Source organism: Heloderma suspectum, chromosome 17 (assembly GCF_057233095.1).
Source record: "Heloderma suspectum isolate Gila_16-S chromosome 17, 16-S_ref, whole genome shotgun sequence".
Classification (NCBI taxonomy): domain Eukaryota; kingdom Metazoa; phylum Chordata; class Lepidosauria; order Squamata; family Helodermatidae; genus Heloderma; species Heloderma suspectum.
Window position 1 is genome coordinate 5,553,538 of NC_139474.1, and position 14,631 is coordinate 5,568,168.

The window sequence follows — 14,631 nt, forward strand, 5'->3', positions numbered from 1 at the left end:
TCTTTTATTATTATGCACTGGGAACAGGCCTGGCTTCACATGGGTTGGAATAGCCCTTAGTTGGATGCAGCAAAGATGTCAAACACAGTTAGACAACTGTCCGAGTTGGGCACATTCTGCCTGCCCCATATGAGTAAAGCTAGGCCCGCCTGCACCCCTAGGCATGGTCCCTGTCATGGTCCCTGAACCCCCTTAAAGGGAGGGGTCTGTCTACTCCATCCCTCTAAGGGAAAGATGATGATGTTTATTATTATTTTTAATAATGTGTGCATAAACTGTAAGGTATTTGCAGGCCTGTGGCTGCCTAGAAACCCTGCCGCTTAATCCCAGGTCCGTACACATCTGTAAGGGCCATGGCGGGGACACACTCTGCAAATGCTCAGTGGGCAAAGATCTATATTACTATTTCACATGCTGCAGAACTGAACCAAGGCACTGAAAAAGAAAAAAAAGTGGGGTTGGGAATGGCAGGTTCCTCTGCTTCCAATTCTTCTTATTAGTAGTAGTATTAGTATTATTAATTATCATCATCTTCATCTCTGGGCAGTTTACAAAAGTTAAAACATTAAAATACAATATACAAAGTTTAAAAACCATTTACACAAAAGCACACGGACAATATGCACGAACAACATATAAGGCCCTGGAGTCCAAACCATGGTTTCCCCAAGCTACACGCAATTGTCTAACCCAGGGCAACTTGTGACACTCCAGATGTTTTGGCTTACACCTCTCATCAGCTGCAGCCAGTATAGCCACTAGCAAGGGATCATGGGGGTTGTAGGCCAAAACATCTGGGGTAAAATCCAACATAGCTCCTATTTATCCATTGATGGGTCTACTCTCAGTAGGACTTATGTTGGCGTTTACCGTTGGAAGGTCACAAGTTTCCCGCTCCTGGTCTAACCACTGGACAACATTGTACAGGAATCTCCAGGCCTCCAAATCCCTTGACTTGGAAACAGCGGGCCAAAGACATGGGAGAGAGAACCGTGCGCAACGACGGCTGCTAAACTTTCTATTTTAAAAACCGCACGCAACGGTATTTTGGGACAAGTGGGCGGCCGTGGTCTGTGGGTATCTCTGCAAGCCCACGGGGTGGAAGCCGAATGGCAAGCAGACGGCCCGCTGCAACCATGCAGGGAGGCTGGGGGAAGCAGATACCGGCGGGATATTAGAAAATTGTGCAAACTTTTACTGGGTTATTATAACAGTAGTTGAGGCTGAGAGCAGCTGGGCCTTGTCCACTGAGTTAGCTGAGGAGCTAGGCCCAAAGCCAGAGGGCTTGTACTTTGCGTCGCCTTGACGTTGACAACCACTCAACGGGAGGCCTCGCGGCGCCCTCTACTGGTGCACTGGTGCAGTGATACGGAGAGGGAAACGGATGGGGTTCCAGACAACCCTAAAAAGATGGGGGTACATCCTTGGAAGGACCGGGAGGTTGCAGGAGGTGGGGATTTGCAATTCGTGGTGCTTTATGGAGCTGGAAGTAAAGCACAGACTATAGACTGGGATGGGGGAGAGTCAAGAAATATGGCACACTACATAACCGTTGCAGCGCAGAAGGAAGATGGGGTTGTCTACGGGCGCAATCCTATGCATGTTTAGACAGAGAAAAGGCCTACAACTCCCAGCATGCCCCAGCCGGCCAAACATGCATAGGATTGCGCCCTAAAGGCAATCACCCGTGGGTATGCATAGAAGTTCTCCTGTGACCTCCTACGTGGGAATACTGTCCTCCCAAGAGTTAGCACAGGTTGGCAAAGCTTTCTTTGACTGTTTCATTTACTTTTCAAGCGCTCTCTGCTTTCCCTTCTTGAGAGTATGACTAAATGATACATTCTCCCAATGGAGGGACGTAAACAGTGGGGTCCCACAAGGATCTGTGTTAGGACCAATGCTTTTCAACGTGTTCATAAATTATCTGGAATGAGGAGTGAGGAGTGAGCAGTAAAGGAGCCAAGTTTGCTGATGACACCAAATTAATTCGGGCGGTTAAAACAGAAAGAGATTGCAAAGAGCTCTAAAAGGATCTCTCCAAACTGGGAGAATGGGCATCAAAATGGCAAATGTGGTTCAATGTAAGCAAATGTAAAGCAATGCACTCGGGGGGGGGGGGGGAATCCCAGCTTTGTGGATACGCTGATGGAATCTGAGCTAGCGGTGACTGACTAAGAAAGAGATCTTGGGCTGTGGTGGACAGCTCAATGGAAAAGTCGACCCAGTGTACGAATCTGTGGTGCAACCATACTTGGAATACTGTGTACAGTTCTGGTCGCCAAACCTAAAAAAGGATTTGTAGACTTGGAAAAGGTGCAGAAAAGGGCAACTAAAGTGATTGCAGGGCTGGAGCAACTCCCCTGTGAGGGAAGGTTACAAGGTCTGGGACTGTTGAGCTTAGAAAAACGGTGAGTAAAGGGAGACATCATAGTACAAAATTTTGCATGGTGTGGAGAGTGGATAGGGAGACATTGTTCTCCCTCTCTCGTAATACCTGAATGCAATGGTGTCATCCCATGAAGCTAATTGGTGGGATATTCAGGACAGATAAAAGGAAGGACATCTTCACGTAGTACATAAACTATGGAATTCGCTACTCCAAGATGCAATGATGGTCATTCGGATGGCTTTACAAGGGGACTGAACAAATTCATGGAGGAGAAGGCTATCGGTGGCTACTAGTCCTGATGGCTGTGTGCTACCGCCGGTATCAGAGGCAGTCTGTCTATGTACACTAGTTGCTGGGGAACATGGGCAGGAGGGTGCTGTTGCACTCCTGTCCTGCTTGTGGGTTCCCCCTTGGGGCAGCTGGCTGGCTGGCCACTGTGAGAACAAATCGCTGGACTAGATGGACCCTTGAACTGATCCAGCAGGGCTCTTCTTATGTTCCCTTTCATAAACATTTTCTCTTAACTTGGACTGGAATTTTGGAGTGTGGATTTCTGACTCAAAATCTAAGACAGAAAGAGTTTTTCTCTCCCCGTGTTGCCTAGACCGTTTAAGTGCACATATAAGAACTCTGAAATTAAGAACCGGTGCCTGAATTTTGGTTTTTTTCCTCCTCCCTCCCAAACCCTTTCCCTTTTGTGTCCTGTCTTTTAATTTGTACGCCTGTGGGCAGAGACTGTCTCATTATTAATCTTTGTAAGCCAGTCCAGATGCCTTTTCAGGCTGAAGAGAGGGGTAAATATATTGTAAATAAACAAACAATAAATAATATGACATGGCTTGAGAAGGGGGAGAACAGGCTAAGCGCTGGCCAACGGAGTCTTGGGGACTCGGCTGGCTTTTCCCCTTCTCACGAGTAGCATACCGCAACAGCCTGCTTGCCTCAAGTACGGGAGGGGTTTAAGTAGGAGCAGATGGTGGTAGGCAAGTTGCAATTACCCAATTTCACAGGGGTAATTCCAGTGCAGGGGAGCAAATCCCTCACAATGTTACTAAATAATTTCTAAAACAATGCATTTCTAAAACAGCATTTTTAAAAATAAAACAATGCATTTCTAAAACAGCATTTTCTAAAACAGGATGCAAAATCTTTCACCACACATCACTGATGGAAAATGACATCGGGGCAATCATGGGAGGCTATTCACAAAAGCCTGAATCAAAGGCACAGAAGCACCCAAAAGTTCTCACTGGATAAGCTGGTGCTACGCTCATATTTTACTGTAAGGAAGAAGAAGCCACAAATCAGATCTGAAGAAGACTGCAATTCAGGGTTGGGCAACACATGGCTCGTGTGCTGCATGTGGCCCCATCCTTCTGTGCCGCCCCCGCCACTGTGCTGCTGAAATTTGGCAGCACCGCTGAAAATCGGGGGGTTGCTGCCAAATTTCAACAGCAAAACACAACAGAGCCTTAAAAAGCACAAGTTTAGTTTGAAAACAAACTAAATTTGTCCTTTTTAAGGTTCTATAGCAGTTTGCTGCTGAATTTCAGTGGCAAACAACAGATTTTTTTGTCTGCAGTCGTGCGGAAGCCCACTTGGGGGAGGATCTGGGGGTGGAAGTGGCCCCGTGAACCCCCCAAAGGTGCCCATCTCTGCTGCAATCAAATGCAGGCTCCATGGCTTTAAGATCAGCCACTTATCCCCCTCCCCACCCCATTCTTCCTTTGTTCACCATCTTACCTGATGAAAAGTTCTGAAGAACCTGAAAGCGGTGATCTCTGAGTTGTTCTAATGGGGATACTAGACTACTATGGATTTCAGCATTTTCTTTTGAAAAGTCGAGGCAACTTTACCCGAGGGTTTCCCCACCCTTCTCCTCACCTGTACGTGGTGCGCTCTGTGCAAGATTCATGCACTCTCACCACAATAAAGACATGCTGGAACTGCGAGCGAATCATGCGCGGCGTGAAGGGCAGGGCGCCAGGCTCTTGAAAGATGATGGTCACGATGTCATTCCCAATGTGACGCTTCCTCAGTAGCTGCAAAACGGGAAAAAGTTACCAGAGAAAATGTGTGTAGGCTGGAGACTTGAGTTCGAGTGTCTGCTCAGCCTCTGGAGGCCCAGCTGTCTGACTGATTTATATTGATATCCTGCCCTTCCTCGCAAGGGGGCCATGGTGGCTAAGAACCCATATAAAAACAATACAACTCATGATCACTGTTAAAATCCTAACTACAATTACAAATACATAATAAAATACAATAAAACCATCAGTACAACACAGAAAACAGATAAAACATTTGCCTATACCCTGAAAGCTCGTATAAATAAATATGCCTTTATCTGGAACCTGAATGACAACAGCAGGGGGGACAACTCACTCTCTACTGGAAGAGAGATCTAAAGCTGGAGTGCCATCACTGAATAGGGATATTCATCGCTGGGAAGTCCAGTTCTTTTGACTCAACGGAGCTCCAAGGCGTGTACGATTCGATTTGTGTTTGCAAGCCAAGCTGTGTGCTTTTCCCCGAACTCCAGGAATTTTTTTTGTGCATTTTACCCCACAGGTTGCGGAATTTGTGCAAATTTCTGAGCGATTCACGCAAATTCGACCACAATCTGCTCAAATTTGGCCACAATTTGCACAAATTGACCAGAAATTTATGCAAATCCCCCAGAAATGCGTGGAAATTCCTCAGAAATGCAAGCAAACTACAGACCCCATGGGGGGGAAAATACACGAAACGCCTGGGAAATCCATGGATTGGCCTGACTCACTGCTGACTGAGTCGGGCACCACAGGAGGAACCGGAATGAAGCCTGGGGTGGGCACCACAAGCAAAGCCTCCCTAGCCAATATTGGGGAATTGGTACTGGTGAAGGCAGTTCTTCAAGTACCTGGGTCTTGAGTTGCTTCAGGCTTTGAACATCAGCACCTCGCTGGCAGGCAGTGCAGAGATGGCAGAACTGCTGTAATATGTTCACATCTCACTGCCCTTGTCAGCAGGGTCCTGAATTTTGTCCTTTTGAGAGAGCCGAGAATAATGCTCTCCATCTCCCTCTTTACCTTGTGCAAGTTGCTCCCCCCCAAGCCACGTTCCAGTTCAGCACAAAGCCCACACTTGCCTGCTGCTGATTGTTTGGGGTGTAGGGCAACATGGTGGAGACATGGAACATGATCTCATAGTCCTGATACATGGTGTACAGTGAGTGGGTCCCCGTGGAATCATCTGCAAAGAGGAGGAGGAGGCGGAAAGAGAGAGAGAGACTGAACACACTTCTCCTGGTGTCCACTTATAATATGGCTGGTTCCCTTCCAACCTCTGCTGATACCTGCCCTAGAACTGGGCCAGGTGAGTCTCTTAAAGAAACATCAACCCGGGTTTTGTGCAGTTTCCCCCTCTGTTCTAGAAAGTGGACATGCCTCTCCCAAGGTAGTAAGAGCTTTAGGCTAAATAGGCAGGCATTTTTGCATCCTGGCCCCACACTTTTTGCCTTTGGTACTGCCCACTTTGCCTTTAGCCCCACCCACAATGGCATGTGGCCTCTGAGAGCTTGTCTGGAAGAGGCCGAAAGAGGTTCTCCACCCCTGGCCTAGAGCAACGTTATGACTGAGGGTACGGGACTGAAATGGTGGCTGGCATGCTCACGCCGCACAGCTGCCTAGTGCGCATCCCAGCAGCCACCCAGGGCTGGGTGACAAGAATAATCTTTAAGGGGCCAATTTGCGCAGGCGACATATTTGCTCAGGGCTCCTCTGACGACATCTCAGCCTTGCTGTCCGGTGCCGAGAAGTGCGCCAGGCAGCTACGCTGAGTGACAAAGCTGCCTCTGCATTCCCTTTCAATGCCCCTGACATAGCACTGAGAAGCCTGCTCGCTTGCAGGGGGTAGGGGGCGGATAAAAAGACGGCTTCCTCAATGCGGCCATCTTGCGGCTGCATCACAACGGCTGCTTTCCACACTCAGCTGCAGGTTAGATTACTGTAGTGCGCTCTATGTGGGGCTGCCCTTCAAGACGATCCAGAAACTACAACTGCTACAGAACATGGCAGCTAGAACGCTTGTGTGAGCTTGGCATTCAGATCATATTACTTCTATTCTGTATCATTTACACTGGCGTGCCTGTTAGTTTCCGGGCCCAATTTAAGGGCTGTTTCTGGACTTTAAAGCCCTAAACGGTTTGGGACCACGTTATCTGATGGACCACCTACCCGTGTGTAAGCCTGCCCAAGCATTAAGCTCAGCGTTAGGGGCCATACTCTCTGGCTCACCAGCAGGAGCCATTGGGCTGGCCGGTGCTAAGGACAGGGCTTTCTCCCACACCTCTGGAACTCTCAGGGAGATACGGACGGCCTCATTATTGCCGGCTTTAAAATAATTGAAAAAATAATAACTGCGATTAAAACTAAAATTAAATTAAAATTAAACTAACACTGAAATTAAAATTAAATTTAAATCAAATTTAAATCACTGCAATTTTAAAATAATGGCAAAAGTAATAATTGCAATTTAAAATAATTGCTTTCCAGGGAGAGATGGATGGCCTCGTTACTGTTGGCTTTAAAATAATTGCAAAAATAGGAAGAGCAATTAAAATTAAAATTAAATTACTGTAATTTTAAAATAATGGCAAAAATAATAATAGCAATTTAAAATGCTTGCTTCCCAGGGAGATACGGATGGCCTTGTTACTGCTGGCTTTACAAAAAAAATCCCCGAAGACACATTCATTCCAGTGTGCATTTGGTGCTTAAAAATCATTAGTCGCTGTTTCTCCGGCATTGTGTGGGTGCGCCTACTTTTAATTTGCATGTTCGCGCTTTTCGTAATATTCTAAGCCACCTCGTGAGGGCAGTGCACCCTGAAAGGCGGGTTAAAAACCTTTTGAATAAATAAGTCAGTCAAGCAGGGCTCACTGACATGGGAGGGGCCCATTGAAGGCATTGTTCTCGCCACCCCCCTGCCCCCCACAACCTGGAGGTGGCCCTGACTCCACTAGATTCTACCCACATGCTGCACCTCAACAAAGTAAAAGAGCTTCACTAAACGTTTAAAGTTCTCCATGTGCGCACGCACACCTGCCCCAGCTGACCATGCCCGCACTTACTCTTGGTGTCTAGTTGCGCACGGTACTTGTCAAAGCCGCGGAGGCACACCCGGTCGCCCAGCAGGTCCAGGAATTCCTGGAAGGTTGGCCCTGCTTTTTCGTTGTTGTACATGTCCTCTTCGGAGCACTGGCCCGCCATGCAGTATAGCACCCCTACTTTTCGCTGGAAGCTGAGCTGTGGGGAGAAAATCAGGAGGAGACCGTGCAGGATCTAAACCCAGCTTTCCCCAGCCTGATACCCTCCAGACATGTTGGATGGCAGATTCCTATCATCCACAGCTAGCATGATGGGAGTTGTCATTCAAGACATCTGGTGGGCACCTGTTTGGGGAAGTCGGATTTGAACCGATACGTTACAGGCATTCACAGAGCAAACCTATGGGCCCTGGAGTGCATCTGGGAGGGTCACTGGATACCTGCCCTCTCCCCCTCCCCGCCGGTGCAGAGAGAACCAAGCCAGCTGCCTCTATGAGCTCGGAAACACAAGTTCGGAGAGGAAGGGAAAAGGGCGGTTTTGTGGGTGAGGAGGGGGGGAGATCAGGGTGGCCGGCTTACGAAGCATCTCCCGGCTGCCCCAGCCTCCTTCTCTCCCGCTCCCCAGAGCCCTGGCTAGATGGGCAAAACTGCCTGTCCAGCAAAAATGCAACGTGAGCACAGCGTGGAGGACACAATCGCCCTGTGTAGGATGGCAGAATTTGGAGGTTGATGGGCATCCGGATAGGATCGCGCCCTTAAAGGCTCTCTTCACGCTTTCGTCTTACAAACTTGTTTTGCCCCTATGGAAGACAACTGCTTAGCCCTTTTCTCCAGAGTTGCTGTCCTTTTGGTTCACTTGCTTTTTTATGGAGCATCCAGACGCAGCTGTCGAATTGCTGCAGCCTGCTGCTATTCCCACGACCCCTTGCCTTATTTATGCATTTATTTATTTGGGTTCTTTGTGTACCGCCTTATTCAAAACTTAGCTTAGGGCGGTTTACAGTGCGATTTGCAACAGGGAAACAAAAATACAACAACAGGAAACCAAAGCAGTATGGACCTTAAAAGAGCGGGTGGGATATTCACTAAGGATTACTGGCACTTAATAAGGCGTGAAAAGGCATTCGAATGTCTGAAATAGGAGTGCAGAATATCAGGCCCAAAAGCCAAACCTGTCTGTCCAGGATTCCTCAGATGATTCAGCTCCCCCTGGCTGTAATCTGCCCAGAGAACATTGATTTGGGGCAGATTAGAAATGTACTAAATAATTAAATAAATAAAGACACTCCAACAACATAGATTTTTTTTTTAAATCTCACCCCCAGCACCAGCATGTAAATATTTCCTGACAGTATGAGCTGGTCCCTGCCCTTTTCTCTTTGGTCCGGCCAACACTGGAATGAGGCCCCCGAAATCTCCTCTGAAACTGAATTTGGCTCTGGGACGAAAGGGGTTTAAGGCCGGATTTAAATTTAACTGCATTTAAAATATAATTTTCTCTAAACTGTTCCTTGGAATGGAATCCCAATATTCACGTAAAGATTTGGCCAAATTCTGTTTCAGGTTGAGACTAAGCTCCTAACCAGGGAGGGAGGGGGGCAGCCAGTGACTGGGGTTCCCCCCTCCCTCCCCTCTCTCTCTTACTCACTCACCAGAATGCCTCAACAGAACGTTTTTTTCCCCATTCTAAAAGGTTGAAATGCTTCTCCTTTTTTAAAGGGTATTTTTCACTGCGCACCTACATGGTTTTGCAACTGTGAATAACCACACCATTTATTTTTAAACCTGCGTTCCTGCACAGCTGCAAAAGTCTGCATGCAGTTCCTGGATCATTCAATTGAAAGGCGGGATTAAAAAAAACTCTTCTAAAATCAGTTAATAAATAAAATAAACATACCCCTTGCTCATCCAACTTGAGTAAGGTCTCTGGGACTTTAGGGGAATTTGAGGCCAGGCGGAGACACTGCAGGTTGAGCTCTGGCATGACGTGTTCTAGCAGCTTCTTGGGAGGGATGCCTCGAGGGGAGGCGTGGCGAGCAGCAAGGGGAACCGCATCCTCCAGAATGGATCCTCGCAGAGTCCGGAGCTGGAAGGAGGAGTGGGGGAGGGAAAGAAGCGGGGAGAAACAACCATCAAGGGGACAAGAGGAGAATTACACTAGGTGGTCTTTTTTCTGCAGCAGGCCACACCAGCCAGTGTGGCATGGTGGTTAGAAAAGTCTGAGAGAGCTGGCGTTAAGACCCCCCTCTGCCACAGACTTCCTGTGTGTGGCCTTGGGCAAGTCACTGACTGGGTTCATACAGTGCTAACTTCCGGGCGGGGGTGCACAGCCAATGAGGGCACTGGAGTGGTTAGAGGCCTCATGAACGCATTTCATGCAGTTCTGGAACTAATAGCAGTAGCACTGGGGGGCCGCCGCCGCCGCCGCAATTGCACCTTGCCTAGGGCGCCAAATTACCTTGAGGTGGCCCTGCCAGGCTCACAGAAATCTGAGACTCAAGTGAGGGCTCTTTAGCAGTCCAGCCAGCTCCTCCAGAGGGGGTGGAGGTAACCACACTACAGACCGCAGCTGCCTGCGTTAAGACTTCAGTTGGCTCTACCTTGCTGCTGAGACAACATCCTCCTATGTTTCTAGTAGGAGAGAGCTCCAGCCAGCCAAGCTCACTCTGAGCTATTGGAGGTTCTGCTGCAGCTGCCCTTTACACAAGAGGGCTTCTGCTTTTACTTAGCTTGCTGAGCCTGAGGCACTTACCTGGACCAGACTCTACCTACCAGGCTCATCCTCACCTTCCTTGATCTGTTTGACGTAAACTGGATCTCCTTACTCAGATCTGACCCCGTCCGATGAAATTAGCTTCCCTTGTGAGCCTCAGTTAACCACAGAATGGGACAAGCATGATCCCACAGGACAGGGTGTGAGCCTTGCACACACTGCTGGGGGGAAATAAATATGCCCCGCTGGAGAAAATTGTAGGAACACACCTGGCTTGAGCGTATTATAAGGCGGTAGTTGTACTGGGGGCCAGCGCTGCCCTCCTTCTCCTCACGCCGCAGGGAGACGGCCACAGCACCCAGCTGATCGTCCACTCCAAAGAAATTCTGGTGCTCTGGGTAGAGATAAGGGAGGGGACTGCCTTCAGGACGACTTGGTTCTCCCCCACTCCATTATTATTAGTATTAGTATTATATTTATTTATTTCAGAGGATTTCTATACCGCTTTTCATTTACAGAAGCAAAATAACCAAAGCAGTTTGCAAGATAGAATCATAATAAAATACAATAAAGCCAATCATTACAACAAAAAAGCAGTGATAAAACAATAAAGCAGCCATAAAACGGAAACAATTCGTGAAAATAACCGGGGGCAGCTGACAGTGCTAACAGTAAGGGAAACACCTGGGTAAACAGATGTGCTTCAAGTTGTTGGCGGAAGCGCGCAACACTAGGAGCCCGCCTGACTTCAATGGGGAGAATATTCCACATCGTGGGTGCCACTGTGGAGAAGGCCCTTCTCTGCACCACGGCAAAATGAGCCTCAGTAAGCTGGCGTACAGTAAGTGAGGTCTGCCCCTCCAAATGTAGAGACTGAGGGGCCTATACAGGAGAAGGTAGTCTCTCAGATTATTGTTATCATGATTATGGCTATTTCAATTTCTGAGTCGCGCTATAGCTGAAGCTGTCAGGGCGACGTACATAATAAAAGCAAATACGGTTGAACGAAAAGGTCACCAGCTCCTGCAAAAAGGAGGAATCTTGCAGCAACAGTGATCAGCTGATGTGCAACAGTTGGCTCCCTGTGACCTATTTTTCCCGACCGCACTGAGGCAGCAACAGGAAAATGGAGGAAGAGACAGGGCAACTTTTCCCTTGGTCACACAGCATGTGCACCAAAGTGGGCCGTCACACAGAGGGATGGGGTTCATCACTCCAGATCTGGGATTTTATTCTTCTCCCGGTCTCTGACTTGCATCCAATCCTGCCTCCTGTTCAGTACTGGTGTTGCCTAAGGACATGTCTGTGAAATCAAACCGCCCCCCCCACTACATAACCCCAGTCCCTAAATCTGTCCGCCTTTCTGACGCCTTCACCAGCATTGCGATTCCATCCCAAGGATGGGTGTACAAGCGATGTTTGAGCTCGCTAAGATTTTCCAGACACCAGCACACTGCCCGTCTCCTCCTCGATTTGCACTCGCGTTTGCAATTACTGTTCCTTTTGCACAAACAGGAACATTGTGCAAAAACAAACAGCTACCGAACGTGAAAATTGCACAAAAAAAACAATTTGCGCAAATTTCCCCCCTAGACTAAAGCACAGGTGATTTAAACGTTGTGCAGTTTGAGAAAAGTGCACATTTGGGGAAAGGTGTGCATTTTTCAAGGGCACAGTTTGCAAACGTGAATGCAAGTTTGGGAACCTGTGAACATTTTAGGAAAAAATGCACTCCCTCTCACGTTCGGGATTGCGAACAGGGCATTTTCCAGTGATTCGTGTACTGAAACGAAATTCTCATTCATCCCTATGCCCTCCTAAACTCCAGAGTTAAATACAGTAATTGCGCCATCTGCTGTTGGTTTTAAGAAATGGCCACACAACCGAACTTCAGTGCAGATAAGGGTTGCTCAATTAACTCCAGTGTCCAGAGTAGCTGTCGGGAAGGATCTGAAGAAGGTTGAATGATTGGCCCCGATGGCTTCTTCAGTAAAAAAAAATCATCATGCAAAAATGGAAGCAAAGGAACGTAAAATAACGTCCCTTGGAGTGAGCGTTCCACCAGGGATCACTGGCCTCGAATTAAAATTATGCCAAGGAATCCAGTGGAAGGTCTAATTGTCCCCAGTGCTCAGAGCTTAGTACCACATCTGGTCCTCCTTTCTCTGGACACCCCATGTTGAATCCCCCAGCCTGTCAGGGTGGACACTGAGCCCATAGAATCCCAGAGTAGTTCTGATTCTGAGGAAGAGCAGTCGCTCCTGGGAGAGAAGCGCGCTCCTCTTTCCCAGGGTCAACAGCTGAAAGAGATTCCTCCCACCAGCATTCCTAGCTTAGATAGCAGTCCAGGGAGTGACAGAGTGCAGGAAGTAGACTTGGTGGACGCGCAACGCCGACGCAGAGAGCGGTGCCAAATGGAGGGTGCAGAAAGGAGGCGTAGTGCCTGGTTGGCGCGCAAACAACGGCTGCGCCCAGAGGATCCAAGGGAAAAGGGGAGGGACTCTCCCTAGTCCTTAAGTTCAGGGGTCTGCCAGTAATTCCCTTTCAAATGGGGACCAACTGTTCCCACTTAGGGCATAGGTACTGTGCTGCTCAGATCTAGTTGCTAACTGTAGAGTTGTTAAGTTGTAAAAGAAGAATAAAGCTTTGAAAGTAATCCCTTTGTCTGTGTCTGGACTTGGCTACTGGATTAGACTGAGAGAGGCCTCCAAGGAGCCCTTGACACAGGCCATTGTTTCCCTCTGATCTCCCTGCCCCAACTGCTGCAGCCACCAGCTACTCACCCTTGCCATAGAAATGCTTCCGGTAGTAACAGGCTCCGAGGTCAGCGTATTCAATGGCGTAGCTAGTCCGGCTAGTTCGCTGCCCGTAGCTTTCTCGGGGTTCCTCCAGCACAGAAACAGCCATGTTTGGGCAGTGAAATCCCGCCAGAGACCCCCTGTGTTGGCCGAGCCCCCACTCTGCCTCGCCCCCGGCCTCCACGCGAAAGCAGGGACACCGGAGCACCAGAGACCCCGCCTTCTCCTCGCCTGCCTCGCCCTCGAAAAGGGACGGTGTGTCTGCCTGGTGGGACTGCGAAGCAGCCGACGCCCCCGTGGTGATGTTGCCCGGCTTCTCGGCCTCTCGGGCCACCTCGCCTGGCTCAAACAGGATGCTCTGGACGTCGTAGTGGGCCAAGTGGCGGCCCCACACGGGGGCAGCCGCCTCGGGCACCGGCTGGGGGCCGCCTCCATCCCCAGGCAGCGGGCCGTCCGCCTCGGTTTCCCAGACTTCGGCAGTAGCTAGGCCAAGGAGGAGCAGGGGGTCACGGAAGCGCCGCGCATTTGGGCTGCTGGCCCGTGGTTCTTCATGGCTGTGTGCCCGGGCTCGGGGGGGCACCGCCCCCTTCAGAGATGAATTTGGGCTGCCACTGCTGCGATGAATCCCAGCTCCAGGGGCGGGAGGCAAGGGAGAGCTGGGGGTAGCGGCGGCAGTGGGGGCGACGCCCAGCTCCCCTTCGCTTAGTGTCACGTCGCTATTGCTGCGATGCATGAGATAGCTACGCCTCGGAGACCTCAGCAGAGGGCCGCAGGGCCCCTCAGCCGCCACGGGCCTGGGTGCCCGGAAGGTGTCGAAAGACAGGGAGGTGAGAGGCGGGCGACTAGAGTGGCGTCGGATCTTGCGGATGAAGAGGTCGTCTGACTGCATCGCCCCTGGGCGCCCGCGGACCTCTCCGCTCAGATGTGGCCCCAGCGGCCCAAAGCGCCAGGCAGAATTCCCACCCGCGTCTCCAACTGGGAGGAAAAGAAGCTCCGCCTCCCGGGCTTTCTGGCAAATCAAGTCCTTGGCAGACACCAGACAGCAGTCTCTCTGGTGGAAGAGGTCAGTGCCCCGCCCATGGGGGAGGAGCTTCCAAATCCTTTTAAGCAGCCGCTGGTCCTGGCGGGATTCCGGGTGGCTTCCAGCCTTCACGGTAGGCGAAGACCACGCAGAGGTGGGGGATCAGCACATGGCCCCCAGGCGTCCGCGGTTACCAGGGACAGCTGGGAAGGAGCAAATCTGTCTGGCCATGCTGAGGACGGATTTCTGCAAAGGAAAAGGGACAAGGCGGAGGGGAATCAAAACAATCTGATTTGCAACAGATTTGGAAGGTATACGGAGATGGTGCTCAGGCCTGTGCCGACATCTGTGCCTTCAAGGCCCACCCAACATTTCCAGTTCGGGCACAAAGATTAAGGGGGCATGTGTCCAGGGGGACACAAGCAAGTATGTGTTTGTCCACTGAACTATATGGTCCCTCCCCAGCAGTGGTGCATTGGTCAATTTGGAAGTGCAGGCGCTCATCGTGACAGGCTCCTTAGCCACACCCCCAAAGAAAGTCCAAAACTGCAGGTTGATCTGTATCAACCCACCAGTTCCGGCAGTTGTCTCTACCGGGAGCAGGTCTTTGGCAAAGCAAAT

General features: G+C 49.8%; 1 protein-coding gene across 3 annotated transcripts in view; it reads right to left on the minus strand.

Annotated features, from left to right (window-relative positions):
• Positions 1-14,631, minus strand: part of SIPA1 (signal-induced proliferation-associated 1) — a 44,084-nt gene that overhangs the window by 14,152 nt on the left and 15,301 nt on the right. For all 3 annotated transcript variants that reach the window (XM_084823464.1, XM_084823465.1, XM_084823463.1), the window contains exons 2-7: positions 12,975-14,256; positions 10,461-10,585; positions 9,376-9,564; positions 7,503-7,677; positions 5,520-5,623; positions 4,274-4,431 (exon numbers count right to left, since the gene is read on the minus strand). In XM_084823464.1, coding sequence (XP_084679590.1) covers positions 4,274-4,431; positions 5,520-5,623; positions 7,503-7,677; positions 9,376-9,564; positions 10,461-10,585; positions 12,975-13,878 — 1,655 coding nt within the window. In that variant the 5' untranslated portion in view covers positions 13,879-14,256. The remainder of the gene's footprint in view (positions 1-4,273; positions 4,432-5,519; positions 5,624-7,502; positions 7,678-9,375; positions 9,565-10,460; positions 10,586-12,974; positions 14,257-14,631) is intronic.